The sequence below is a fragment of the Sordaria macrospora genome, chromosome 3, assembly GCF_033870435.1.
Source record: "Sordaria macrospora chromosome 3, complete sequence".
NCBI classification, from domain to species: Eukaryota; Fungi; Ascomycota; class Sordariomycetes; order Sordariales; family Sordariaceae; genus Sordaria; species Sordaria macrospora.
The window spans coordinates 4,431,092-4,458,427 of NC_089373.1; the positions used below are offsets into that span (position 1 = coordinate 4,431,092).

Sequence of the window (27,336 nt, forward strand, 5' to 3'; positions counted from 1 at the left end):
AGTCTAAACCCGTGCCCGTGCCCGCGCCTCTGCCACTGCAGCTCCTGCCTTCGCTTGCCGCCAGTCAATCCCTTCCGTCGCTTGGGGTACATAGGGCACCTTTTTGTGTCTCCTTCCCAACAAGCAACCAAGAAAACAAAAGCGCGGTTGGCGCAGTGGTCTAGCGCGTCACTCGATTTGGGTAGTTAGGGTTGAAATTCCCATAGAACCACAGTCAAAGACCGTTTTGCTGAGGGCCAGTCTGAACACAAATCTCCTGGTGAAGGTCCCGGGTTCGAGTCTCGGACCGCGCAAATCTTTTTTTCCCCCTCCTTCTTTTCAAACCACAGTCTGCATATGTTTTCAATTCTTCTTTTGCCTTTCCATTTGCGTCTGCTATCTATCCCATGGAGAAGTGAGTGTTTACGATGGCATAACAGAACAGCATCATGTCCTCGAAACGGATAAAAGGTGAGACCAAACAGCATAAGGGTAATTAAACCCAGTGAGCAGCATCATGAAGACCTTGAGGATCACATATGTCAACAGGCATCAACTCGACCATTTCAATCATGAACCAAATCTCCAAAGCGAAGAGGCCGGGGGTAACCTGGAATACCGGAATGATGGAAACACGAGAGGAAAAAAAACAGATAGATAGTTTATGTACAGTACACATTAACCAAACCAACCAACCGACCGACCAACCAAACCTACACCCACACCGAAAGCCACTGCGGACCAATTTACTCAACAAAAAATATGCTAGAAAAGGGCCGTGGCGCAACAATCGCTTTCTCGTAATTCTAGTTTCCTTCTCTTCGCCACCAGGCCATCTTTACACCACCGTGCTTTTCAAGGTCCAAAATGGCTGACCACTCATAACCACAGCCACCCCCCGCTTCCACATCAAGTAAATCCCCTCTTCCACTTTCCAGGAATACTACCACCAAGCATCGAATCTTCCGCCCCATCTGGAATTTCCTCCACCGTGGCCTTAAACGACGTCCGCTTCTTCTTGTTACTGGGCGTCATGGGCGTCTTGGGAGTCATTGGATTCACCTGGTCCTACCTGGTGCTGAACAACAGACTGCCCTGGGCCTCAGCCTGGGAAAGAATTTCCACCTTCCTCTTCAAATCTCTAGTGTCCCTCCTGGTAGCCGTGAGGCTCACCGCCTGAGCGGGGTCCCTGGTACCCGCAGCGATCGCCACCAGCGCCTCCTCGGCTCTCGTCAGCAACTCAGCGACCCAGGTGGTGATAGCGCCGTCGCCGTTCTTTCCCGAGGCCGAGCCACGGTGCTCGATCTCGCGGATCCACGAGTCGACCACGAGGTTGATCCACTGCACGACCGACTTTCTGTGTTTGCTAACGAAGGGCGCCTCCTGAGCGTCAAACATGTTCTCGAGCACGCGAGCGATCAGGGTGTGAGGGACGCCCAGCTGCAGGAAGGCGGCGACGGGCCAGCAGGGGTCGGCGCCGATCGAGGCGTCCTGGTGATTGTTGATGGCGTAGCCGCAGACCATGGGGAGAAGAGTGTCGACGGGGAAGATGAGGCTGTCGAGGGAGGTGCGGTGGGCAATGGACTGGATCTGGGAGACGACAGCCTCGTAGGGCATGGGGGGTGGAACTTCAAGAGCCTCGAAACCGTCGGGCAATGCCTCGCCGGCCTCTAGGAGACGCCACGCCTCTTGCTTCTGCTCGGTTTCAAAGTGGATCTGGCTGATGAGATTCTCCCACGTCTCGTTGATAGTGTGCGGGTTTTGGTAGTCCGCAGCGTTGTAGATGAGCAAGCAGAGGTCGTAGTATCCGGCCTGATCGGCGAAATCGTTGAAGAGCTATACGGTACATGTTAGCAATGAGTAACGCATCACTTTAATTAGGGAATACTCACAGTAGAAAGGCCCTGGACGGGACCATCCAGAACCTTCTCAATATCAGGGAGCTTATCAGCTGCTATGCGAGGATCGGCCCTTAGTCTCTCAAGCAGATCGTCCTGGATGTGGGCGATTTCCAGCAGCTCCGTCACTTCGTGGTTGAGGAGCTGCTGTTGCTGGCGACTCACACCGACAGTGGTGACGCTGGCATTGGCCTTGGCTCTGCTCAACAAGGTAATGCGTTCCTTGATGCCGAGAGGGAAATCTGACTTGGCAAGATCAGCCTGCACTTGAGCGGCCTCGAAGAAGCGGCTCCGTTGCGTGTAGAAGCGGCACAGAAGATCAGCGTGCTGAGCATCAACAGCGGCAAGTCTCTGCAGGTATGTGATGACATGGGGAGAGTCAATGGCCAACATACGGTCGGTCCAACCCTTCTCGATGTACCAATCGTACAAATCGAGATGGAAGACCTCATCCTCCGAGCTGTTAACGACGCTGTACGCCTCCGCCCGCTTGGTGGCAGCGAGGGTCGGCCTGCCGTCTACAATATCCGGTTCCGAGGCTGAGGCAATCTCTAGGCGGTCAAGAACCTCGTGAATCAAGGAATAGCAACTTGTCCGGTCGTTGAAAGCCTTTTCACGGGGATCGTTGGCCGGCTTGCCTTCGTTGAACCAAGAAAGAGCCGAGTTTCCACGGTCCTTCTCTCTCGCGACGACCAAACACAGCTGGATAGCGCCAGCGTAATACTTGAGGTTAATGTACTGCTCAACCGCATTGCGCAGGTTGGTCATGGTCAGGCTTCCCGCCACCTGGTCAAACAACCGCAAGCTCTCCGCAAGCAGAGTGCGCATGAGGTTGGGGTTGCCCAGTGACTCGCTGGCCCGCTGCAGTTGTTCTTGAGCCTTGAAGATCACGACGTCATCGGGCGAGCAGAAAGTGCCGCACCTTCTCCTGAGTGCATCGGCCACAGTCTCGACATTGGCTCCGTTGGCAATATTGCGGTTAACAATAGCCTTAACCAGAACCTTGGCGAGCTCCTTTCCAGAGTCTTGAGAAAACAAACCCTCGTACGTGAGGTTTTGCAGCTGCTGCTTGGACGTATCATCTAGGCGCATAAAGATGTCGGTTACCCGCTCATCGAACAGCATCAGGACAAAGGAAATGCCCTCAGACACGCTGTCCATCAGCTGGCGCAAAGCATGAAGCGACTGGTGCTCCAGCTGCAAAGCGATCTCCTCTTGTCTGCTAGAGACCCGATCAGACGGCCCGGCCAGGCCCTGAATGAGACTCTTGTTTTGCTCAAGGAACCTCCTTAGTCGTTGCACACTTTCCTGTACCGTCATGAGCTTCGAAACAGGAATGGCCGAGCCAACAGTGAAACCACCCGAAGCGCTATCCGTAGCCATCGCAATGACCTTGGACTTCCACAGCGTGCGGGTGAGGCGCGCAAGATAGAGTACCAGCGCATCATGGCGAGCCGAGAGCTGGACGTTGTCCTCCGGCGCCTGCAAGACATCTGCATCCGCGAGCTTTGGCTGACCTCCATAGTTGATAAAGATGGACCGCGCCCTGTCCTCGGTAAGGGGGTCCACAGCGCGACGGGAGTCTCCTCCCTGACCGCATGCTACCGCCAACGCAGCCGCGACCATCTCGACCCTGCCGTTGATGGTCGTGAAGGTCTTGACCTTGTTGTCCAAGTCCTCATCGCCAGATGCAACGCGAATCGCATTAGCAAAGATGTCGATGAACCTCCTGCGGCGAACGATATGAATGCCGGTGTTGGTGAGTACAGCAAACTCGCTTGGGGTATGGTCAAACTGAACAGCTAGCTCGTTGCCGAATCCGAGTGGTTGCTTCGCAGCCGCAAAAGGCTTGCCAGTAAGGCCGATAGCAAGAACTCGGCTTCCATCGCCCAGGGGAATCAAAGTTCCTTGCTCAACATATCTTAGCACGGCGTTTTGCTTGAGTCTGCCGACATCAGGAGCTGATACAAAGAGCAAGTCCGTGCGGCTTTCGTTGGAGCGAACTGCGTCGAAAAAATAACCCGGAGCAAAACGTTGACCAAGGCAGCTTTCCGAAAGCAGACCGGACATTTGATCCTGAGCAGCCGCAGGGGCAGGCGCATATGCAACAGCAGTATTGGTCTCGTTGCGCAGGGGAACCTGCTGGTCTTCGCTCGTAGGAGGGAATTTGATGTACTGGACCTGCATGCTCTGAGGAGCAAGGTTTGCTGACGCGTTCAACATATAGGATGCCGCGCTTGTTGCAGTAAGGAACAAGCGACATCCCGTATTGGTGAGTGCCATGAGGTGAGACTTTGAAGCCTCTTGCGACGAGATGGCGCTAAGGGAGACAATCCTGACTCTCTCATTAAGCAATGGGTTCCTGTTCAAGTCAACCATGTGAGTCATATCACTGAGACACGAGACCTTGTTCTTCTCGATAACCTTTGTCAGTTTCCCAGACGGCTCCATAAAGTATGTTCGAATGGTGGACTTGTCCGAGAGGGAGTATAGGAGTTTCCGAGTATCGTCGACAACCAACTGGACAAGGTGTTCCTGATCACGGTGGCCCAAGAAGCCCATTGGCACAGGGAGGTTAGGAACAACCGACGTCCAGCCGGGATGTGTGTGGTTGACCTTGGCGCATCTGCTCGAGAACCAACGCTCTTCTTGCTGGTAAAGGAGCTCGTAGATATCGGTATCGGTATAACCTCCAAAGAAGATACGGCCGCTCGCGGTGCCGACGATTATGCTGACGTCGGTGCTTCCGCGATGTACTGCCATTTTTGTTTGGTAGAGGGAGACGGTCTTGGATCCCGAAGGGGTAGGTGTCGCGGATACGCCCAACAGAACTATCTCGGTGCCCGTAGCAACGACTAGGATATGGGTGATGTTACTAACAAACACGCCGGGTTTAGGGGGCACCAGGGCGACAGCGCTAATGGTGGTTGTGGCATCTTCGTAGCCGATGAGTTCGGGGTTCGGGTGGGTATAGTCCCAGAGGAAGAGGGAGCTGTCAATAGCAGCCCACGCGTAGTTGATGTCGGCGAACAAGCCGAGCTGCGTGTTGACCTCTCCCCTGTTTAACCGCTCAAAGACTTGATCGGGGATGGGGTGCATGTGAGTCTTCTTGAACGGGGCGCCGGGCGCGTCATCGGTGCTGTACATGTCATAGTCCGAGGAGGAGCCAGCTATAAGGAAGAGACATGGTTAGCCAGTCCTACCGGGAACCATGCGGGCAAGAGGACTGAACAGGTAGCTCACCTCTAGCATAAGAGTCAACATCGGGGTAGTTCTCGTCACGTAGTAGGGTATTAGTGATGCGCCGCGCAGCCTTGGCAACCGGTGGTAGATCTGTGCGGGCTTGAGCTGGCACCGTTGGGACAGGCACCTGCGACACGGGGCGAGGAGCAACAGGTCCAGCACCGGCGCCGCCAACGGGGCCAGAGACGGGCCCAGTCACGGGTCCGGAAGCAACACCGGCACCACCAGCATTATAGGATCCAAACCCTCCTAGCGCCGGCCTCGCAGTGTTCTTTTCAGGAAGCGAGTCCAAATAGCGTCGAGCATCATCGGTCCTCGGGGCAGCGGGGGTGTTGAGGAATGCGCCGGGCACTTGGCGCATAGGTGTGGCTGGATTCATGATGGCGGATAGGTGATGCTAACAGCCGACAGGACGATGGTGGGATGGCAACGGGATGGTTGTTTCGGTGCCACCTGCAAGAGCGGTTCAGGGTTCGACGCGAGGGTCGAGGGAGGGGAAGCTCCAGAACGACGCAGATGGAGGCTGATAGAATATGGGGGTCGGCACGAGTCGGAGCTCCAAGGGTGCAGCGTAATACGGCAGCTTTCGCGATTCGATTCTCCGCGGTGTGGTGCTGTTTTGCCGCTTTTGCTCCGTTTGCCCTCTCTTTGCTCAAGGTCTCCAAGTTGGTTGGGTGCTTGGAGGTCACAAAGTCGAGAGCGCGGTGCTCGCTGCAAGTCGGTGTGCTAGTACAATTGCACCACCATGAAAGAAAGGTCTGGGGATCCGGGGGACAGCTATAAAGTCCGGGACGATGCGACGTGGTCGAGGATCGGCGACCAGAGCTTGAGGTGAAGGCGTTGTTGTGGTGGTGGTGGTGTTGAGAGCAAGGAAGCTCTGTGCGCGCGATTGGGCAATCAACTTTCAAAGGTGGACTGTGGATGGTGAAGATTGAAGAGGCTGGCCCGCTGCCGTAAACAATTTTTGGCGTGAGAGCTGGGACAGCGGTACGTACCGCGACCGGGCAGGAATCATTGGTGCCCAGGGCGTTTCCCGGCTGGCAACTGGAACCTGCGACCTGGAACGCGAATCTTGGACGCGCGTGTGTGCTGGAGGTTTTGAGACCGCAGACAAGCGCTAACCCCTTTCGGCAGCATGTTTTTCTCCCGCCTTTTAAAACGCTGAAACTGTCCAATCATCATTGACAACGTCATCAATGTTTCCCTCAAACGAAGTCTCGCAGTTTTCAGCTCAGCGACCACGTAAACTGACATTATTTCATGATTATCGTCTAGATACTATTTTCTACTTTTGATCTCTTACATGTCGACGCACATCATGAATTCGTCTGCTCAAACCCGTGTCAAGTCGTCGCTAACTCACAGGGTCTGCTGAAACGCTTCCCCATTTTCTCTACCACCAAGGTACACAGTCTAGCAGGTGGGTTAACTTGCCTTTTGGCTGGAACCCATCATGCCAGAGATCCTTGCACGTTAGCAACGTGGTAGCTAGAAGCTGCAATATGCGCTTACTGCTTCTTGGCCTCACGAGCAGCCTTCTTGAGAGCACGGTTGCGGATGTCGACGTGCATGTTCTTGTTCAGCTTGAGGGTGAAGTAGCTGTAGACGCCAACAGTGTTCTCAATAACCCACTTGAAAACGGCGTGGCTCCACCAGGGGGTGTAGGTGTTGGGGAAGGGCTCGGAGCTGTTGAGGCCAACCTTGCCGAGAGCAGAGCGGACGAACTGCTTGGGGTTGGGAATGAGGAGGCTGGTGCGGCGGATCTTGCTCATGGCAGTGGTGACGAGGTAGCTGACAACAAGGTGGACATCGACGCCCTGATCCTTGAGCTCGGAAGAAAGAGCGCTGCTCCAGTGCTGGAGGAAAGCCTTGCTGCCGCTGTAGGTCGCGAGGTAGGGAGTGGGCATGACACCGGCGAAAGAGCCCATGGTAAGGATAAGACCCTTCTTGCGCTGGGCGAGGATGGGAGCGACAACCTTGGTGGTCTTGAGTGTTCCGAGGCAGTTGATGGTGACAATGTTCTGGAGCTCGTCGCGGTCGGTCTGGAGGAAAGGAACGGGGATGCTGTGGGACTGGCCAACGTTGTTGATCAGGATACCAATGTCGAGACCCTTGATGAGTTCAGCAAGACGCTCGTAGTCGGAATCGTCGTCCTTGGAAAAGTCCATGGCGAAGGTCTTGGTCTTGAGACCATCCCATCTGAGCTCAAGCTCGCGGGCGAGGGTGTCGAGCTTAGACTGAGTGCGAGAGACGAGAACGAGGTTGAAGCCCTTGGAAGCGAGCTGCTGGGCGAACTCCTTGCCGAGACCGTCAGAGGCGCCGGTAACGACAGCCCAGGTGCCCTTCTTGCCATACTTGCGAAGCTGTCAAGGTTTGTGTTAGTTGCGTTCTCCTTGCTCCATCCGATCCAGACAAGGTTTCCAAAGAAGACGTACGTTGGTGCCGCTCAGGATGAAAGCGTTAAGGATGAGCTGGAGGAAAGCGCCGACGCGAGTAGCGACGTAAAGGGCGCCGATGCCAGCAAGAGCCCACTGGCCATACTGGGGAACAGAGTCCCAAAGTTGAGGGACAGAGCCCCAGACTTGAGCAACCTTATCCATTGTGTATGGGTTGTCGGCGAAAGTCGATGATTTCAGCCTTTCTTGGATTGGATTCGGGAGTTGTAAGACTCTCCAAGTTTGGTCCGGCCGCAAATAAATGTTGGGAACTTTTTGGGTAGGGGTCGACTCGCCTGCGCTTGCATGTGTCAGCCGCTAAGATTTTCGTGGCGTCCCGCCCCGCGGCCCCGGTGCCCGAACAGGACCTTGCTGTCTCCGTTTTGCGGAACCATCGAGCCATCATTCGACGCCCGCCATTGAACTCCGACGGAGCTGAGAGAAGCTCTGGCCACTGGCCAATGAATGGCGCTATCATTGAGGAAAAGGGGGAGCCTGGCGGAATTGTTTTGCTGTCTCCAAATGTCGTCCAATGCCTGTGGACGTACGTCCATGATGCTGCGATGACCCCTGTCTCTCGCGCTTGAGAGTGGCCCGAAAGGTTTCCATCCGATGCCCGAACTGGAACAGGAAACAAACAAAACAACAACAAAAGGGGCTTTGATACAATAATCCTCGACGGACGATAGCTTTCTTCCCCGACAACGAACCACTTCATAACTACTTGAATCAAAAATGGACGCTATCAAGGCTTTCCTGCCTTCGGGCGAGAAGGGTCTCCTCCCCTACTATCTCTTCTTCGTAAGTTGTCATTGGTGCTCCTCCTGACTCTTTCACAATGGTTTCGCAATTAACACGCCCCCTCTTCAGGTCTCCATCGTAGCCATGGGCAATGCCCTCCAAAACTATAGCACCCTCCACTTTACGCGACGTCTCTACAACGGCCGCTTCGTGCCCAACGCCTCCCTGCCGCCCGCGAAGGGCAAGTACAGCCCGGAGGACAGCGTCGATGTGCTGAAGCCCGTCACGCCCGCTGAGGCGGAGAAGAAGGAGGTTGCTGCCAAGGACCAAGTCACACCGCTGGCGGCCCGCGTCTTCGGCACCTACACGTTCATGGCCGGCATCATCCGCTTCTACGCGTGCTACAACCTCGAGAACGAGTCGCTGTACAAGCTGGGTATCTGGACCCACGTCATTGCCGCTGTGCACTTTACCAGCGAGATGTTCATCTACAAGACGCAACGCTTCAGCGGACCCCAGATCTTCCCCTTCTTGGCGGCGTATGGCGGTACTTTGTGGATGGTGTTGCAGTATGGTCACTATGTCCAATAAGGGATGGGCCAGATACGAGCCGGTTTTTGGAAAGTAAAAGGGACAACAGTACAAGCGCCAAATGGGCAACGAGTGGATCTTTACCATGAGGAGCGTGCGGAATAGTACCCGAGACCTTAGGCTATGCGGAAAATGTACTACGACCTAATAGCTCGATCAAGCGCATCATGCGTCTCGACTACTGCAACGACTTGCGATATAGATCACCTCCGCAGTCTCTGAGGCGCGCAGCCGCCTGCTCCGGAGTGATATCCCTCTGCGGCTCAGCCATCAACTCATACCCGACCAGGAACTTGCGCACGGTAGCGGACCGGAGGAGGGGAGGGTAGAAGTGCATATGGAACCAGCTCATCTCAGCCTCTTCCTCCGTGCAATCCAGCGGCGCTTGGTGAATGCCGGAACCTGTTACTTGTTAGCTTCTTCTGCCACGTTGCTGACCGGAATCGTAGTGGAGGGCAGACTTACTATAAGGAAAGTTCGTCTCGAACAAGTTATCATATCTCCTCGTAACCTCCTGCACCGCCTCCGCAAATTGCAGTCTCTCCTCGGCCGTAAGCTCCACCAACGCGCGCACGTGTCTCTTCGCAATAACGAGCACCTCAAACGGCCAGACAGCCCACCAAGGGCAGACGACCAAGAACGCATCGTTCTGCCAAACCACGCGCTCTCCCTTTTGCATCTCCACCTTGACGTAGTCCCCCAGCAGGTGCCTCCCCTTGTGCTCCCGGTGGTACTTGGTCATCTGCACCAGCTCCTTGCCGGGTTCCTCGGGCAGCGTGCTCGTCGTCCAGATCTGGCAGTGCGGGTGGGGGTTCGAGCAGCCCATGGCCGCGCCCTTGTTCTCGAAGATCTGCATGTACCGCAGCTGCTCTTTAGAGGGGGTGACCTCGCCGTCCGGGTTGGGTGGGATCTCGGCGAGTGCGCGCGCTGCGGCGGCATGGAGCGGGTGTGAAGGAGATAGATGGCTGGCGTAGACGCGTGTCCAGGTCTCGATGACCGGCACAATCTCGGAAGCGCTCATGTCCGCCAAAGTGGTGTCGTGTTTGTCGGAGAAGGTGAGCACGTAGCAACGGCCTGTGGCGGGCTGCGCTTGCAGGAGGAGAGAGGCGATGTCATCGTCAGAGGTGGCCTGCGGAGGGTTATATTCTTGCTGTTCTTCCTTGACGGCGCTGTAGTCGTTGACAAAGGCGAAGGTGTTTTTGTAATGCGGGTTGGAGTCGCCTTGGGCGCGCTTGTTGCCGGGGCAAAGGTAGCACTAATTTGTTTTTGCGTGTCAGTGAGTGAAGGTTGTTTCAAAGTTTGTGAAGCGTGGGGATTACTCACCTGGGGATCGTACTCGGGAAGTTTGCTAAGGGCTGGAGCCTCTTGCTGGCCCCTAATTGTGTTTCGTCAGTTAGATTCCGTTGTCTGTTGTTTTCTGCGTCAAGGTATGGAGGACTCACTGCCATGGCCTCTTTGTCCTGTGAGGCGATACAAGCAGCCAAGAGCCGTTGAGGGGGTTGTAGCGACGATGCGAAATGTCGTCAAGCACTTTGTCGGTCATGGTTGCGTTATTCGGTACCCGTCGAGAAATAAGTATTATATGGAATTCGCAGACCAAAAGGATTGCGATCAATCAAAAGGTTGTGGGTTGGGTTATAAATATTCTTATAAGTGAGGTGTCCCAGGATGTGGACTGGTGGTTGGTGTTTTCCACTTTTGAGGCGTCATATGTTCGGGGATACTATCCCCGAGGCAACCTGGTCACACCTACCGAAACGTTTTTCTTGGGTACAACGGCCGGGTACCAGACAAGATGAAATGATATTTATGTTCGGCGTTCTTCGGCCCTACTTCCTTGAAGTACCAGGCATATCAACGGAGCGTTTATTCAGAGGAATGGGTCCGCTCCTTAAAACAGTCTGGGCAGCAGCATTTGGCTCCTCGCCCAGTTACAATTTTGGGACGCCGTGATACGCTCTTGTGCAGCCTTTGATGAGCTCACGAACTCACTAGTTTCCTGGGTCTTCTGGGGCTCAGAAGACACTGTTTGTCATCATCAGACAGACAGCATACCTATTAGTTGCATTGGAAATTTCATGTGTTCTGTACCGTTACAAAGTGTGGGTGGGCTGCTTCAGTGCGGAGAAATGGAGGAAGTAGCAATTTCATGTGAATTCAGGTTGGAACTTGGAAGGTACCAGTACAACTAGGTATTCTATCACTGATACACTGCAAACTGATTCTTTCCAGAGGAAACGAAACTGTAAAACCTTTGTCGGCTATGATATAGAACTAGATGTATGTTTGGCAGAAGATATAAAGGAAGAACCACATTCACACCATGGTGTTCTCCAAATCAAAGAAAACACTCCTCGTTGCCCCTCACGATGCTGAAACCAATGGAAGCAACCCCGCGTCTAAACAAGCTCGTGTGGAGCTCCTCCGCACCATGTCAGTGGAGCGCTTGCACACTCGCTCCATGCTTCTCAGGCTCACCGTGCGCCAGCTTGACTAGGTAGGGACGGATTGGTGCTTTCCCTCAGGTACGTACCACCTTGCGTGAGCGAAGCAGTTTTGACAGGTTGAAAGATGATTGACACTTCCGGTAGAACTTATTGTACAATTCATCTTGATGTTTGCCTTTCATCTCAACTGTTGACAACCTCTGTCTGCCAAGCTCACCGTTCCCAGACGTTGCTAGAAGAGGCTGCTACGGGTTAGGGTTGTACCGTCAAGGCGGCTGGGCGGCAACCTTCGGGACAACTTCGGAGCCACCACCAAGTGGGTTTCCAGCTGGAGCCACCTGTCCGCTCACGGCATTGCTCATTGCTGCAGTGGCACTTGGGGGATGCAGCCCCTGGCCCTGCTGGTTCCAGGCGCAACACCCTCGTACAACCGCAACATCGCACGCCATCAAGGTCATCGACATAACTTCATCGACATCTTACCGTCAGCCGCCTAGTTCATCAATATACGCGTTACAGCAACATTGCAACCTTTCTGGCTCTCTTTCATTGCCGTTTTGGGAGCTTTCAGCGGTGGATTTCGCACAACGTTAACCCCCTTTTCTGACACCCGGCGTATTATCGGATTATCCTAGTCCCCGTCCCTCGGGGACATCCACCATGGGCGTCATCCGCAAGAAGATCGCTGCACGAGGCGGCGAGGGAGGTGTTAAATACGTTTGCGACGTCTGCTCAGCAGACATAACCTCCACGGTAGGTTTGTGTTTTCATAGCCAAGAAGCCTCCATCTTTGTCCCGGCGCTTGGACGTCATATCTCCCTTCCGATGCGGCCGCTACCGCTGCCCCGGACCTCGCGTCGCGCGAATCACGAGACGTTGTGGGGTCGGGGAACCTCTTTGGACTTCAGCCTTTCTGGCTCCCAACAACAACAACAACAACAACAACAACAACAACAAGCCAGCTAACCTTTCACTTTGCATAGGTTCGAATCAGGTGTGCCCACAGCGCCTGCAATGAATATGATCTTTGTGTCCAATGCTTTGCACAAGGAGCGTTCAGTAATGCGCATCAGCCACAAACACATCCATACCGAGTAATCGAACAGAACTCGTTTCCCATATTCGACCGAGAATGGGGTGCAGACGAAGAGCTCCTCCTTCTGGAGGGCGCGCAGGTCTACGGTTTGGGTTCTTGGGCCGACATTGCGGACCACATTGGCGGCTACCGAGATAAGGACGAGGTCCGCGACCACTATCTCCAAGTCTACGTCGACTCTCCCAGGTTTCCCCTTCCGAAGCGATGCAGCCCCCACGACATGGAACTGGCAAATGAAATCTCGAGAGAAGAGTTTCAGGCGCGCAAGAAGCGACGCATTGAGGAGAGGAGGGAAGCCGCTAAGAACGCCCCGACCCTCCAAGCGAAGACGAAGCCGACAGCCAGTGTTCCGTCGTGCCACGAGATCCAAGGATACATGCCTGGACGTTTGGAGTTCGAGACCGAGTTCTGCAACGAAGCGGAAGAGGCTGTTCAGCTCATGCAGTTCGACCCAGGAGACGGAATTAACCCACGGACAGGCGAGATGGAACCCGAGATGGAGCTCAAACTTACCGTCATGGAGATCTACAACTGCCGGTTGACGCAACGTGTCGAAAGGAAGAAGGTCATCTTCGAGCACAACTTGCTTGATTACAGGGAAAACACAAAGTCGGAAAAGAAGAGGTCAAAGGAGGAACGCGATCTGTTGAACAAGGCCAAGCCCTTTGCGCGGATGATGAACCGCGTCGACTTTGAACAGTTCTGCCAAGGGTTGATTGACGAGCTCAACTTGCGACAGGCAATTGCGCAACTACAGGAATGGCGAAGCCTCCGGATCGGTGATCTACTAAGCGGCGAGAAGTACGAGCAGGAAAAGCAGGCACGCATCCAGAAATCGATACCGCTAGGTTCCATGGACCGTGAACGACTGGCGAGTGCTCAGCGCAGCAAGCAACCGCCACCACCAGATCCGCCAAGTGGCGCAGCTCTTCTGGTACAACCCGAGTTGCCGGCGCGCATGCAGTCACCTCATGTTATCGCTGAGGCTGAGAAACTCAGCATGATGAAGGCGGAGGAGCACGAGAAGATGAACGGTGGAAGTGCAATCGTTGCCAATGGTAATGCGACACCGTCGAAACAGAAGTTCCTACCACAACCTATTCCCGGGATACAACCCCTTCCGCTTTCTCAGGACAATGCTCCCGATCTTCATCTCCTCACGCCGGAAGAGGTTAAGCTGTGTGAGGTGCTCAGGATCCAGCCTAAGCCTTACCTGATGATCAAGGAGCAGATCCTCAAGGAAGCCGTCAAGGGCAACGGGAGTTTGAAGAGGAGACAGGCCAAGGACATCTGCAGAGTCGATCAGCAGAAGGGAGGAAGGATTTTCGATTTTATGGTAAATGCTGGCTGGGTGGTTAAGGCTTAGAGGACCCGATCAGACCTGAATGACTAGCAAAGGTTGGGCGGGCGCTTTTGGTTTTGCGTAATAAGCGTTGGAGCTTGGCGACTGGGTTATTTTGCTTTCATAAAGATAATGGCGTTTGGGAACGGGAATCATCAGTGCCAAAAGGGATACCCTCATACACACGCTGGGAAGAGAGGGCGTTTCCAGCGAGCTCTAGCTTTTCTCCTGGGCTCTGACAGCTGGCATACATTTATCTCATATTTACATCTGTATATAGTTCACTTTTTGGCTCTACTCCTATGACCGCTTTACTTTCTTGCTGGAGCGGCACTACAAATCAGAGATTACTGATCAAACTTGGCTGTCTCTAATCGCTGTTGTGTAAGTGTTGCCTGCTGTATATTCAGGCACAAGGGGCGCATTGCACCTCGCCGCACTATGTAATACCATCTTCATGTTCCTGCGATCCCCATGGGGTAGAGCCCTTGTCTTTCAGTGCCTCCTCAATACATTTCCTGCCCACATGCGCCGCGCATTAGGAAGTAATGTCCAAAATCCTTGGTAACTGGTTACTATATTTCCCAAAAACCAGATGCTCGTCGACCAAGACAAACACCTCAAAAAGTAGCATACCATCCCAGGGCTTATTGTTGTGAGGCCTCCTTATTACCTACCTCAGCCTACCCAGTGTCTGAGAGATCTGACCTACGGGTGTGGGTTACACAGCTTTTGCTGATGTAACTTCGTTGACATTGGGTGAAAATCTTGCATCAAAAAAAGTCAAATTGACTCGGGCCACAAGAAGGGAGTAGCAGGTAGCTGAGCGCCTATCATTGATTTATTGCAAATAGGCAAAAACGGTCATTAGCGCCTCCCAGTAAAGGGTACCCTACGATGAAAAGCGGGTGACATCACATGTGCACTTATTGGGTGGTATGCGGTTAGTTATTTATCCTGTTCCATTGAGGGTGATGGCTGTTCATTCATAACTTTGATAAGCTATGTAACAAAGCATGGAAATGGAGGGCAAAAGGCAAAAGGGCTTTGGAAAAACAGATCAACATTGATGGTAAACAATCTGACAATCCAGCCCGTTTGACAAAAGACATTGGATTGGGATGCTCACCATTAATAACTCGAGGGGGGAAGACGTTCTTTCAAACAGTTGGCGCGCACAAAGGTCTCTTTTCAGGCCGGGCCTCCATCTACCTATCGTCTCTGATAGGTACCGAACGTTCGCTGTTCCAGAAAAGGTCCCGGGCCTTTCTTGAAACGTTCCTGGGTCCGGGGTAGGTAGATAGATTCGTCTGCCCTATGAGAACCGTTTCTTTTTCGACATGAGATGGAAGATGGGGAAAAGTTGACATGAACAGTAGCGTACTGTACATAACACACGGAAATCGGTTGGGCAAGCCAGCCAGCCAGCCAGCCAGCTTGATTTGTTTCAAAAGGCGCGACCATGTGTCGCAATGTGTGCAGGTCTGGCGCGAAAGAAGATGTGCCCAATAGTAGCCTATGAGGTCATTCCAGACAGACAACCTTCCTGACAACCAGGTAATCTGATGTGCCTAAAGTTCTGTCACACACCACCTTTCTGCAAAGAATGGATGACACTCAGCCTTCCAGAAATCGTAATCAATATTTCTGGGACGCGAATTCATGAAGGAAGTGGCACTGACAATACCTACCCACACCGGACATACGCAGCGATTACAATATCTGGCAGGTGGGATTGGCCTTGCTTGCCTGTCGGGAAGAATACCTCGGTACCTGTGTTCCTCTTGAGATTGATGTTGCGAAGAAGTGGAAGAGGAGCAGAAAGACAAACAAAGGCCCAGACCACCTTCCGGACGCACTGCCCTGGATTTCGGCGGATGTAAGGGTACCGGCATGCTGAGAGTTGACTGCAGGGACCAATCCGGTGTGATGCTGGGTTCGCTTAGTTCGTCCCCACTGCATCCCACCGGCCGGTGGAGGGGCGGCGCTGGTTTTCAGCTTCCTTCTCAAACTAGTACGTAGTCGTTGGGCGGGCACTCTGTTGTCTGGCGCGCGCGCGGGCAAAGGTTTCGTCTCCAGTCCTCACATCATCTGGATCTGTCTGTCTCTCCTGATCACTCTCTTCTTTCCGCTCTTACCTAACCTAAACCTACCTACGGAATCCAATTCTTCAATCTCTTCCTTTCATTTTTGCAATTCTAATCTATCTCTTGATTTATATTGGTGTTGGTCTCTTGCGCCCTGAAGCAACATGCACCGACCCGACCATCTCGAAGCTTATCTTCACTGATCCTCCAAACAAATTCCCTCCTACGGACGGGTGCTCAGGCCCCCCGCCACCCTAAAAATATACCCCACGATCCTGTCTCCAGCCAAAAGACTGGGCAACCGAAAGTCCAGCCTCCAGCCTTTTCCATATCATCAGGATTCCAGGGTACCTACTGGAGTCCGTCCTTGGACATTCTTCAGGGTATCTGGCCTGACTCTCCGACTTCCGACTTGGACCTTGCACAAACACACAAATTAAAATACGTATACACAACGTCGACCGGGCACGCGACCCGGGAAACTCGGCGTCTTCTATACCGTTTTTTTTTTGTTGTTGGACTTCACACCTCTTCTCTCCTCGCTACCGTCCTATACGAGGCTCATCTCGCTCTCGCAAACAGCAACCGTTTCAACGTGCTCGACGTCGACTCCACCGGCCCTCTTAAAGCTCCGACAATCATTGCATCTCCATCAGACGATCCGGATCGACTTATTCCCCGTCTTTAAGCCCAAGCTTACAATTACACAACGCGAGCAAGTCTGGTTGTTACCCCCCTTTTTCGTGTCTTTGACAGTCGGCGGCTACAAAGACATTGTTGTATTTTGTCTTGTTGACAAACCACGTACTTTCACCGCGTTCTTGTCGGCCTTCCAGAAATAAACGCCGAACCTTTTACTAGCATTAGGGTCTAGCCATTCACGCCTGCGGAGCCGCGCTTCAGATCTGCCCGTCCTTTTTCAAACGGGTTTGGACTCGTTGAGTTGGCGGTAACGCTACGTTTCGAGTCGACGACATCCCTGGCCGCCCTTTCTCTGGATCCCTCTCTGATTTGGTTTCGGAATTCAGTGGTTTTTTTCTCTCTGGTTTATGCTGTCTTCTTTCGAACGGCAAAGACTGCCCAATCCATACAACTTCCAGCTTGTCGCCTGAATAGCAGCCAAAAGAACAGCAATCCACACTCCTCCACACCGACGATTCTACGTCGTCGTGTGCTTCCCTCTGCGCAGCCATGGACCAAGCTGCGCAAATACTAGAAGTGGCACATCATGTATACGCTCGTGCAGAAAACGAGGCAGAGCATGCCACTCGACCGCCCTCGTTCAAAATTATTGGTATCCTGCTCGCCGTCGGCTCCGGCTTTTTCATCGGTACCTCCTTCGTTGTCAAGAAGATGGGCCTGCTAAAAGCCAACGAAAAGTACAACGAGGTGGCTGGCGAGGGTTACGGATACCTCAAGAACGGGTGGTGGTGGGCGGGCATGACCCTCATGCTGATAGGGGAGGTTTTGAACTTTGCGGCCTACATGTTCGTGGACGCTATCTTGGTCACCCCTCTCGGCGCTCTCTCCGTCGTCGTCGCTACTGTCGGCTCCGCCATGGTCCTCAAAGAACGGCTGAGTATGATCGGCAAGGTTTCTTGTTTTCTGTGCATTGTCGGCTCCGTCGTCATTGTCCTCAACGCGCCACAAGAGTCCGCTGTCGCCAATATTCAACAGTTTCAGAAATTCGTCATCACGCCGAGCTTTCTCTCCTACGCAGGTGTCATTATTCTGGCCTCAGCAATCACGGCTTGGTATGCTGGCCCCAGATGGGGAAACAAGAATATGTTGGTATACATCTCCATCTGCAGCTGGATTGGCGGTCTCAGTGTTGTCTCTACTCAAGGCTTGGGCTCGGCCATCGTTGCCCAGGCCGGAGGCGAGCCCCAGTTCAAGGGATGGTTTATCTATATCGTCATCGTGTTCTTTATTGCCAGTCTTTTGACTGAGCTTATTTACTTGAATGTGAGTCTCGCCGCTGAAGGTCGGGGCATGTCGAACCATATGCTCACACTCCTTACAGAAAGCGCTGAACTTGTTCAACGCAGCCATGGTTACTCCCACCTATTACGTGTATTTCACGAGCACGACCATCATTACTTCGGCGGTGTTGTTCAAAGGCTTCAAGGGAACAGCAGTCTCCATTGTTACCGTGGTCTTTGGTTTCTTGACCATCTGTTCCGGCGTTGTCTTGCTTCAGCTTTCAAAATCCGCCAAAGACGTGCCCGACGCCGCTGTCCTTTCTGGAGACCTGGACCAGATGCGCACCGTCGCAGAGCAGGAACAGCCCGAATCCGAACCAAAGGCCGACGCCCTCAGAGGTGCCGCTGCAATTGTCAGACGTTTATCATCAGCCAGGCAGCAGAAGATGGAGATTGAGGAATTGAAGCGATTACACGAAGAAAAGATGATGGAGACCCTCGAAACAGTTGGCGAGGAGGGCCCCGTGTACGAATGGGACGGACTAAGACGGAGAAGGACGACATTGGGCTCCAACTCGGCAAGTCAACGATCAAGAGCTACGACCTCGGCAACCTTCCAAATCCCGCCTCCAACACCACACCCGCCCCTTGGATGGTCACATTTCCCGACAGACGAAGAGCTCGCTGCAGCCGATAGACCCGCTTCACCTGCCCTCTCGAATATCGTCGGCTCCATCCGCAACCGTGCGCGTAGTGTCCTCCTCCCCGGCCACCCCAACTTTCGCCCCAACTCAGCATCCAACAAGATGCAAAGTCCCATGCATCCTGTTCAGTTGACAGAGATCGCAGTACCGGCGCAAAACTTCGACGAGGAGACAGGGTATTACCCCCAGGGAACTGCTGCCGGGCCCTCTTCAAAGGGATATTTGTATGACAGACCAGGAAGTAGAGGTAGTATCTCCAGTTCCGGGCCTCGGGTACAATTTTCCACCGAAGCCAACCACCCATCTAGCAGCACGCTCGCCCCTCCTCTAGCTCCTCCTCCCCCAAGAACACCAATGGGTGCCAGTAGGCAGTTTTCCTTCCAAAGCGTCTTCAAGCGCGGCGATCGACAGAGCCAGCACGCCCATACGCAAAGCGACGGTGCCCACTCCCAACAATCCTCTCACTCTAATAAGGAAAGAGATAAATTCACCACCCACCTCGGCCTCTCCGCGCCACACATAATACGGGGCGCATCTGAGGAGGAGACGCTGGGGCTCGTCAAGGGCGACTCGCGCAACTCTCGGACCACGCCGCGCGCATCGAAGCACTATGATGACGACGATGACGACGAGGGTTCCGAAGAGTTCGAGGATGTCGGGCGGTACATGGACGAGAAGCAATCGCGATACGGCCCGAGCATCACGCACAGTCCGCCACGTGCTCCAGGAGCTACCGGGCAACAATATCCCGGCGGCGAGGTGGAGGATGTGGAAAAGGAGTATATTGAGCATGTGGAAAGTGGTGGACAAGGGCAGGGGCAAGGACAGCAGCAGCAAAGGTCAGCAAGGGACGATTCGACTTCGTACCGGGAACGATTGAGGAGGCTTAGGGAGCAAGAACGTCGTAACAACAGCGGGAGTGGCTCGGGCCCGTCGCCGCCTTCCAAGTCGAATTCGGGTCGTGGAGATGGCGGAGGTTTCATTTGATCTGACATCGGCCCAGCACGTGTAAAAGGGACAAAGGGAAGGGAATTACGGGTCAGACTTGGGATGGCTGGAGACGGGATAGATGGGGCGAAAGATGTCACGACGGCGGGAAGAAACAAAACGCGCTTTTTGGTCGATACCCCCCCTTCTGAGACGAAACGAACGAAACGAACGAAACGAACGAAACGAACGAAACGAACGAAACGAACGAGTAACGATGTTTGCATACATATTCTTATCATTTCTTGCTTATGATCATATCAGAGCCTATGTACACAATCCATGCACACATATGTCCTGTTGCACTTTGTACTTGTACGAGTCTTGTTCATGATGAGATGAGGAAGTCATATAGAGGGACATTGGTTACGACAGAGGGGGGGGGGGGCAAAACCGGTTTATGATATATGTGATTACGACATAGTCTATCTCCGAGTGTGGATGGCGCAAAGGAGCGGCGTTTTTTTCATTTTTATATACACGACTAGTATCTATGGAGGGGTGTCTGTTCCTTTTTGGGTTATTACACGAGAGAGTAGCAGGATTAAGCCCAAGGCATGAGAGCGATATGAAATAGAATTCATGAGTTTTGCTTCCCGTATGCACGGAAAGGCTATCAGATGTACTGCATTATTTGGCGCCATCCGTTTTCAGGGTTTGCTCAGTTCTTCTACTATAACCCTAATTCCAAGGCACCTGAGACGTAAATTCTCATGGCTAACTCAGCCCTGAAAACGGATGGCGCCAAATAATGCGCACATGTAGTGAGGACCTTGATGGTCCGATAGGGCCATGGCGATCACGGTATAGTTTGCGCAACTCCTCCCGTCTGAAAAGGGAGAACACCATGGAAATGCGATTCCATGTGCAAAATATCTATACATGTTAGTCGCTGTTGACTTCTTAACAACACACTGTTCGGCAATACTGCCATTGCTTACCGTTATGCTCTGACAGCGATGCCGTGGGAACAGGCTGACTTCTAGAATGTTCCCATTTGGGTGGTTTACAAATGCAAGTAGCTTGACGTAGGTACCGTCCCCTCAATGTTGTTACTGTTCTCTGGTAAACTGACAACTAACACTAACAGGGCCGTGGATTAGATACTGGCAGCCCGCTTAGCTGTACCCCTGCGGTAATGTGGATCAGGACCCCGGATTCCCCAATAACAGCCAGAAACCCCACCACGTCACGGCAGCTTCAGGAGGAACTCGGAATCTCTTCATCCAACTGACTGCCTGTCTACTCGGAACTTCAAATCTCCCAGTCTGTCGTCAAACGACAGCTCCTCGTGCTGCCATATCTGTTCACAGTCTCTCAGGACTCGCAAGTTGCTTTGCAAATCATCCCCAAGGTATGCGCGAACCGTCGCTCGTCCCCCCAGCCAAGTGTCACTGTCCTCCTTGAGGCCACTCGTCTCTACCTCCCCCGACCTCTCATCTCATACTCTTCTCGTCGCCTAGACCGCCGAGGCACGTTGCCGACTTCCGCTCGAGATTCCATCATACTCGCTTCAGTCAAGCAACAGCTGTCCAAAGCATCTCCAAGTTCCTACCCTCCTACTTCCTCCTTTCTTACCTTCTCCTCTAAACTAGCCAGCCCTCTTGCGGAAAAGCCACCCATCCATTCCTCCGACCTACGAGCGCTACGATTTATCACGAACTATATCAAACAGCGACAGCAACAGCAACGATGTCAGGACAGTCCTCATTAGCCCTCAAAGAGGAGGGTAACCGCCACTTCCAAAGGGGCGATTACGTCGCTGCCGAGGCCTTGTACACCAAGGCGTAAGTTTCCTTCCCCCTTCTGCGCTCGACTCTTGCCATCATTCAAAAACCAACCCCCCTTCTTCTCTTTATTACAGAATCCTCGCCGACCCCATCAACCCCCTCCTCTACACCAACCGCGCCATGGCGCGCCTCAAAATGTCCCGCTGGGACTCGGTAATCGAAGACTGCGAGGAATGTCTCCGTCTTTCCTCCCTTGCCCCCTCCACAACCACCACCACCTCCTCCTCTACCTCCTCCTCTGGTGGCTGCCCTTACATGGCGGGCAAAAAACCTCGCGCACCAGGCAGCAAGAACTTCAAAGCCCTCTACTATCTCTCGCAAGCGCACCTGCCGCTCAAAAACTACGACCAAGCCGTTGACTACGCGCTGCAAGCGCACAAGATCTGCGCCGAGACGCACGACAAGTCGCTGGCGGCCGTGACGAGCCAAGTGCTGAAGTGCAAGAAGGCGAGGTGGGAGCATCGGGAGAAGCTGCGAAGGAGGGAGGAGCAAGAATTAGAGGGGGAGGTGGTGGAGCTGCTGCGGAAAGAAATGGAGGAGGCGCTAAAGACAAGTAGTAGTGCTGCATCGAATGATGACGAAGAAGAAGAAGAAAGAAAAGAGACGGAGAAGATGTACAGGGAAAAAATCGATAGGATAATAGCCGTGTTTGACCAGGTGAGGGAGAAGGACCAGAGGAGAAGGCCGAATCCGCCGGATTGGGCGATTGATGGTATCAGCTTTCAGGTCATGGTTGATCCTGTTATGGTGAGTTTTTTTAGTGTTTTTTTTTCCTTCTCTCTTTACATCGTTTTGTTTTTCTCACCCACTTTGTCTCTACGGACCTGAGTACCTCCGCATGGCGGTATGGTAGCTAACGGTATATGCGACGAAATAGACAAAAACAGGCAAATCCTACGAACGCGCATCCATTGAGGAACACCTCCGAAGAAGCGAGACGGATCCGCTCACGAGAACACCACTTACCATCAAGGATCTGGTGCCCAACATTGACCTCAAGAACGCCTGTGAAGAGTTCTTGAATGAAAACGGGTGGGCTGCTGACTGGTAGGAACATAGCGACGGTTTTTCTCGGTAGTGGCGTATGATAGCCACATGCCTTGGTCCGGTTTATTTCAAGATCGTTCATGATTTTGGGAGCTCTTTGGGGTAGCAGCGTTTTGTTCATTCTTGTTAACACTAGCTATTGCATAGCACAGCGGCGTTTATGGAGTCGTATGTTTATATGTTTCTTTAGCTTGTAAGCGGGTCATTTCCAAAGTTTACTTCACGTATAGTTGACATAATGAGTGGGTAATCGACTTTGTACTTGCTCATCATGCCTAGATTCCATACAGCTACATATCATGCTAGCTCAGCCATATGCATATTCTCGCCTCCGCCCCAACCCCAGGCTGGACTCAACAACGATACAAGGCATCCAGCTTGTCATATAGATACCGTATCCATATACAGCAATATCATACATCCACAATGAACAGAAGAAAATATTGTGTTTTGCTCGGCCTGGCCGCACGCAGGCTTGACCACCCAGACAAACCCCCATCATATCAACAACAGCAACAACTCATCGGTTCCCAGCCTCGATTACGAATTCAACCAATTGTAAATAGCACCAATCCAAGTCCCGAAACAATATTTTTGAAGAAGATATGAACAAGCTCCAAACCCCGAAAGCACCTGTGGCAACGGGGAAAATGAACAAAAAAAACGAAGAGAAGTGAATAGTAAAAAAGGATCGCAAGCCATTGGCGCGAGTGTTGTGTGTGTTGCAAAGATTTCCTCATCTCCCTTCATCTCATGAACGCCATTGCCTGGTTATGTTTCGTTTTGCTTGTGTAGTAAAAGAGACCTTATGCTCCGAATGAAAAGGGTATATGCGCGGCATGATTTGCACAATATGCTAAAAGAGAGACTCGATCATTTTGTACGTTGTTAATATGCCTGCCCTGGTGCTGTCTCGTTGCTCACTGGTGGCGGAGGAGCAGGAGCAGGAGGTGCGGTTCGCGACTCTGGGCGGTACTCCTGAGCAATCGGGCTGGGTCCGGGAGGCGTCATTCTTCGGCTCGCGGTGACCGGGCTTTGGGAGCCTTGGGTTAGTTGTCGGTCGACGGGCGAGCCGGGACCTTGCACCGGGCTCATGGGGTTATTGCCAATCGGCGACATAGGATGTCCACCATTAGGGCTCATGGGTCCATTACGAGGCATCATTGGCCCAGCGGGGGACTGAGGTCTGGAGTACGAGCCGGGAGGTGGTGCGCCGCGAGGATCCATGAACTTGGTGTTGATGGGTCCGGGCCCGGGACGTCCGCCATGCGGGCCTGGGCCACCATAAGGAGGACCGCGGGGAGGGCCGCGGGGAGGACCGCGGGGAGGTCCACCGGGGCCACGAGGTCCTCCGTTAGGACCATAGTTAGGTCCAGGCCCATAGCCCGGGCCCCCATTCGGCCCATGATTGGGGCTCATAGGTCCATAACCAGGTCCTCCAGGTCCTCCAGGACCATAGTTAGGTCTAACTGGTGGCCCGCGGGGACCAGGACCACCTTGAGGAGGCCGTGGCTTCACTGGACGTGCGGACAGGCAAGTTCTAGGAACAACACCCTGCTGAGACCGATCGAGACGAATGCAAAGTGCCCAGCCATCGTCGTACTCGTGGAGAAGACGGACCAGTTGGCCAGCTTGAAGACCCAACTCATCCTCCAACGTTGGCTTGAAGTCGAGCTGCACACGATGGACGGTTGACTGCGCTGGTCCTCCAGCAGCAGCAATGGCGGCAGAGCTAGCCGAGGGACCAGGTGACTGGCCAGGAGCAACAGTGTTCATGCTATAGTCAGTTCCAGCAGGGCTGGGCGGGTGGGCGTTCAACGGCAGAGATGGCGGCTTGGTCAGATCAAGATGTTTGGGTCCATCTTTCCGGATTGAAGCTTTCCGTTCCAGACCGCCAGCAGCAGCAACACCAACAGCAACACCAGCACCAGCACCAACAGCAGCACCAGCACCAGCACCAGCACCAGCGAGAGCTCCAGCCGCAGCGGAATTAGGGGAGACAGGCGAGTCACCAGCCGGGCTGACTGGTGAAGACTCTTCCGGAATTCGCTGGTTATCACCGAATGGGTTGGAGCTTGCGCTGGTACCGGGGCGTTCGCCAACTTCTTGGGTCGAGCTGAGAGTCGGACGTTCCCAAGCGCTAGCTCCTGTGGGGCGGTTGAGGGGTGACACAGGTGCGTTCGAGGTGGTGCTCAACATGTTGGCGCGGCTCGCTCTCCTTTCTGGAACGCCGTTGGGCATGAACTGACTGGCGGGTCGCAAGCTCAAGCGCGGAGCGGCGGTGGGAGTCTTGACTTCATTCTTGTCGGAAAAGGGACCGTTGATTTTCTCGTCATCGGCCAGGCGTTGCTTCTCTGCTTCCATCTGGCGCTTCCGCTTGTTGAAGAGGAACCATACCAACAGGAAGACAGCCAGCAAACCAGCCAACACACCGATAGCAATACCGGCCTTGGCAGCGCCGCTGGTCCCTTCTTGCGTGCTGCTTGCCGCCGTGGCAGTTGGAGCAGCAGTTGCTGATGTGGCCGCTTCGAGGGTCTTGGATGTCGGCGACGCAAGCGCCAAGGTAGACTCAAGCTTGAGGGTTCCGGTTGCACTGATTTCATCCGTCATGACATCTGATGGAAGTAGTTCCGCAGGCGATGATGAGACTGCTGCTGATGACGCCTTGGTGGTGAGAGCTCTTAACGTAGTGGTTGCCGGGGCGGTGCTGTGGTGTGTAGATGTGGCATGGGCAGCACTGGCAGTAAGAGGAAACCCCTTGGTCGCAATGGTTTCCTGAGCAGTAGCTGTCGCCCAGAAGTCCGCGTCGGTCACTGTTTGGGCGACTCTGGTAGTAACAGCATTTGTCGTTTCTTCATCGGGTGAAAACACATTGTTCCAAAATGACTTGACGTCGTCCCAGCCCCTACGCTCCAGATGGTGATGCGCATGGCGCATATGAATCCTATGGTCGGACATGATGGTCGAGTATCGTATATGAAAGTGGCGTGGTGGTTCGGATGATCGTGACTCCTAGTATTTTGGATGAAATGATGCAATCGATATCGTCTCTTTCGTCGTCGTTTAGTAAAGTGTGATGTGATGGTGTCTTCTGTTTCGTGAGGGTTGCGTAAAAAGGAATGAATGTCTTATCGAGCGGAAGTCAACCACTCGTTGTCGTCGCAGTGCGAACTTTGTATAGTTGCAAAGAAGGAATGGCGAGATATCTATGTCGCGATATCTAGGCTGTGGGGGGGAAGTAAGGTAAAATGACGGGAGGGCGAGTCAACATGTCACGAGCTCATAATCATGACAATGTGCTAGAACCGGAGACTCAACACCACAGGGCGACAAGAGAGGCGGGCGTTCTTCCAACGGGGAATGTGTGGAAGATGCAGGAGGGAAGAGAAAAGAGAAGAGGTTGAGAGATTGAGAGGCTGAGAGAAGTCGGGGAAAATGCCAGCGCAAAGCTAGGTTGCAGAGACAGGCAGAGACAGACCGTTCCTGCCCAGTCCTCCTAGCCCACTCCGGCCACCATGCGGCATGGGTCGCGACTCCCTCCAAGCTGGGGAAGCTAACCACACCAATGCAACCTGCCTGACCTGCGTATTCGGGCGCTGAAGCGGCACAGGTGGAGATGCAGATGCCACCCTCCACTGGGGACGGGAATTTAAGGGACACTTTCATGTCCATCGTCGTACGTCCTTGGATCATGCCTTCTTCTAGGTCGTCATGATGTTGAACTGAAGCTGTCCTTGGGCTGTGCTGTCATTGCTGATCAGTAAACAACTCATAGAACTTTGCTCAAGACAAGTCGTTTCATCGGTTCGGATCGCAGAGAGAAAAACTTAACACCAGTTTCATGAGAGAGCCTCTCGCACTCTCTGATCAACAATCAGTCGGGTCTCTTTCAATCACTCGTTCTCTCTCGCGCTACCATCTTTCTCACACACAAACACTGGGGACAACGGCATGGAGCTAGGAGGAGCTCCTACCAACTTCGGACCCCTGCAATCTGCCCAGGTCCCAAGCGTCTCTGATTGGTAGGCCTGCAGATCACATTCTAAGCGAAATTGAGGCAACAGATTATGATTGGCCGTGAGATTTTACCCATCTCTTCTTTTTGCGGGGCAGCGTTGACGTTCCCCCCTTGAGCCCTGACATCCCCAAAGTTCGTCAAAGTGGTGTCCATCAGCCTTTTTCACTAGTCTCGGGGACCACAACCCTTACAACCCCTTTCCTCCGCAACAGCAGGGCAAAGCGAAAGAGACGGCGTCCTTTCCTCTCTGTTTCTCTGGCTTCTCGTTTGATCCGCTCGTGCCGCGCATGGAAAGCCGATAGGTAGGCCTGGCAGGAACAACTTTCTGGAATTCACCGGTTCTCTTCCTTCGACTGAGAGGCATCACGGGTGTCGGCAGTTGGATCGAGCCACTGCTTTATCAACTTCAGACCGTACAGAAACTGAACAATAGCCTCCTGGTCAACATCCTTTTGAACTTCCCGGCAAGCCATGGAAATCTCCGAGCAAACTCCCAAGGTTGTTGTTAAACCCTTTTCTCTCCCTCCCTTGCGCTGAACACCAACGTCTATCGCACCATTTTTGTGGCGCAGGGGAGATTGGAGGTCCGAACAATGATCCCCCCAGCTCTCAACTGCAGGACAGAGAAACCTCGATAAGATCGCAATTTGGGCTCGGTTCACGAGATCGCAATGCTAGAGCAACTGATCACCATGGTGTAATGTCCGCCAGCAAGGACGATCCAGGGCCAAACCCAGGACTTATCGTAAGATGGGTCAGAGGTGAACGGCCAAGACGAGATATGATAGCCAAAAACACGGACCCGACGGAACCACCAAAAGCCATCAAGGTGCTTACATATAGTACCTCCTTGGTGTATGGAAAACGTCGACGTCGACGTGCAAACGTAAAACACCATGGAAACAGCTAAAAGCCCACCAAAATCATATGCAAACAATGCCGCCCTCGTCCTCGGTATGTACACTAGCACGAATCCTCCAGAGGCCCCGTCGACATGGCAAACTCGGAA

General features: G+C 53.4%; 8 protein-coding genes and 1 non-coding gene across 9 annotated transcripts; 5 read left to right on the forward strand and 4 right to left on the reverse strand.

The window, feature by feature from the left end:
* The first annotated feature begins 141 nt into the window (after positions 1-141).
* On the forward strand, positions 142-293 carry SMAC4_13526. Its single transcript has 2 exons — positions 142-179; positions 258-293. It is a non-coding gene; the product is annotated as a tRNA-Asn (tRNA).
* Positions 294-356: 63 nt separating this feature from the next.
* Positions 357-5,978, reverse strand: SMAC4_01145 (uncharacterized protein). Its single transcript, XM_066089545.1, has 3 exons — positions 5,121-5,978; positions 1,872-5,047; positions 357-1,815 (listed from the first exon to the last, which is right to left on the reverse strand). The coding sequence occupies exons 1-3, from the start codon at positions 5,497-5,499 to the stop codon at positions 1,048-1,050; spliced, it is 4,323 nt and encodes a 1,440-aa protein (XP_065946591.1). The 5' UTR covers positions 5,500-5,978; the 3' UTR covers positions 357-1,047.
* Positions 5,979-6,369: 391 nt separating this feature from the next.
* On the reverse strand, positions 6,370-7,772 carry SMAC4_01146 (uncharacterized protein). The gene is made up of 2 exons (XM_003350204.2): positions 7,556-7,772; positions 6,370-7,483 (listed from the first exon to the last, which is right to left on the reverse strand). The coding sequence occupies exons 1-2, from the start codon at positions 7,718-7,720 to the stop codon at positions 6,629-6,631; spliced, it is 1,020 nt and encodes a 339-aa protein (XP_003350252.1). The 5' UTR covers positions 7,721-7,772; the 3' UTR covers positions 6,370-6,628.
* A 418-nt stretch (positions 7,773-8,190) lies between these two features.
* On the forward strand, positions 8,191-8,887 carry SMAC4_01147 (uncharacterized protein; the record flags this gene model as incomplete). The annotated part of the gene is made up of 2 exons (XM_003350205.2): positions 8,191-8,356; positions 8,426-8,887. Exons 1-2 carry the CDS (start codon positions 8,291-8,293, stop codon positions 8,885-8,887), a joined length of 528 nt encoding a protein of 175 aa, XP_003350253.1. The 5' UTR covers positions 8,191-8,290.
* Positions 8,888-9,029: 142 nt separating this feature from the next.
* SMAC4_01148 (uncharacterized protein) lies at positions 9,030-10,907 on the reverse strand. Its single transcript, XM_003350206.2, has 4 exons — positions 10,330-10,907; positions 10,211-10,262; positions 9,353-10,142; positions 9,030-9,289 (listed from the first exon to the last, which is right to left on the reverse strand). The coding sequence occupies exons 1-4, from the start codon at positions 10,428-10,430 to the stop codon at positions 9,066-9,068; spliced, it is 1,167 nt and encodes a 388-aa protein (XP_003350254.1). The 5' UTR covers positions 10,431-10,907; the 3' UTR covers positions 9,030-9,065.
* A 624-nt stretch (positions 10,908-11,531) lies between these two features.
* SMAC4_01149 (uncharacterized protein) lies at positions 11,532-14,420 on the forward strand. The gene is made up of 2 exons (XM_003350207.2): positions 11,532-12,087; positions 12,318-14,420. The coding sequence occupies exons 1-2, from the start codon at positions 11,995-11,997 to the stop codon at positions 13,794-13,796; spliced, it is 1,572 nt and encodes a 523-aa protein (XP_003350255.1). The 5' UTR covers positions 11,532-11,994; the 3' UTR covers positions 13,797-14,420.
* Positions 14,421-15,411: 991 nt separating this feature from the next.
* Positions 15,412-19,674, forward strand: SMAC4_01150 (uncharacterized protein). The gene is made up of 2 exons (XM_003350208.2): positions 15,412-17,824; positions 17,883-19,674. Exons 1-2 carry the CDS (start codon positions 17,051-17,053, stop codon positions 19,470-19,472), a joined length of 2,364 nt encoding a protein of 787 aa, XP_003350256.1. The 5' UTR covers positions 15,412-17,050; the 3' UTR covers positions 19,473-19,674.
* A 1,021-nt stretch (positions 19,675-20,695) lies between these two features.
* On the forward strand, positions 20,696-22,947 carry SMAC4_01151 (uncharacterized protein). The gene is made up of 3 exons (XM_003350209.2): positions 20,696-21,259; positions 21,337-22,009; positions 22,140-22,947. The coding sequence occupies exons 1-3, from the start codon at positions 21,165-21,167 to the stop codon at positions 22,311-22,313; spliced, it is 942 nt and encodes a 313-aa protein (XP_003350257.1). The 5' UTR covers positions 20,696-21,164; the 3' UTR covers positions 22,314-22,947.
* Positions 22,948-23,151: 204 nt separating this feature from the next.
* On the reverse strand, positions 23,152-25,656 carry SMAC4_01152 (uncharacterized protein). Its single transcript, XM_003350210.2, has 2 exons — positions 24,220-25,656; positions 23,152-24,142 (listed from the first exon to the last, which is right to left on the reverse strand). The coding sequence occupies exons 1-2, from the start codon at positions 25,265-25,267 to the stop codon at positions 24,093-24,095; spliced, it is 1,098 nt and encodes a 365-aa protein (XP_003350258.2). The 5' UTR covers positions 25,268-25,656; the 3' UTR covers positions 23,152-24,092.
* Between the last annotated feature and the right edge of the window lie 1,680 nt (positions 25,657-27,336).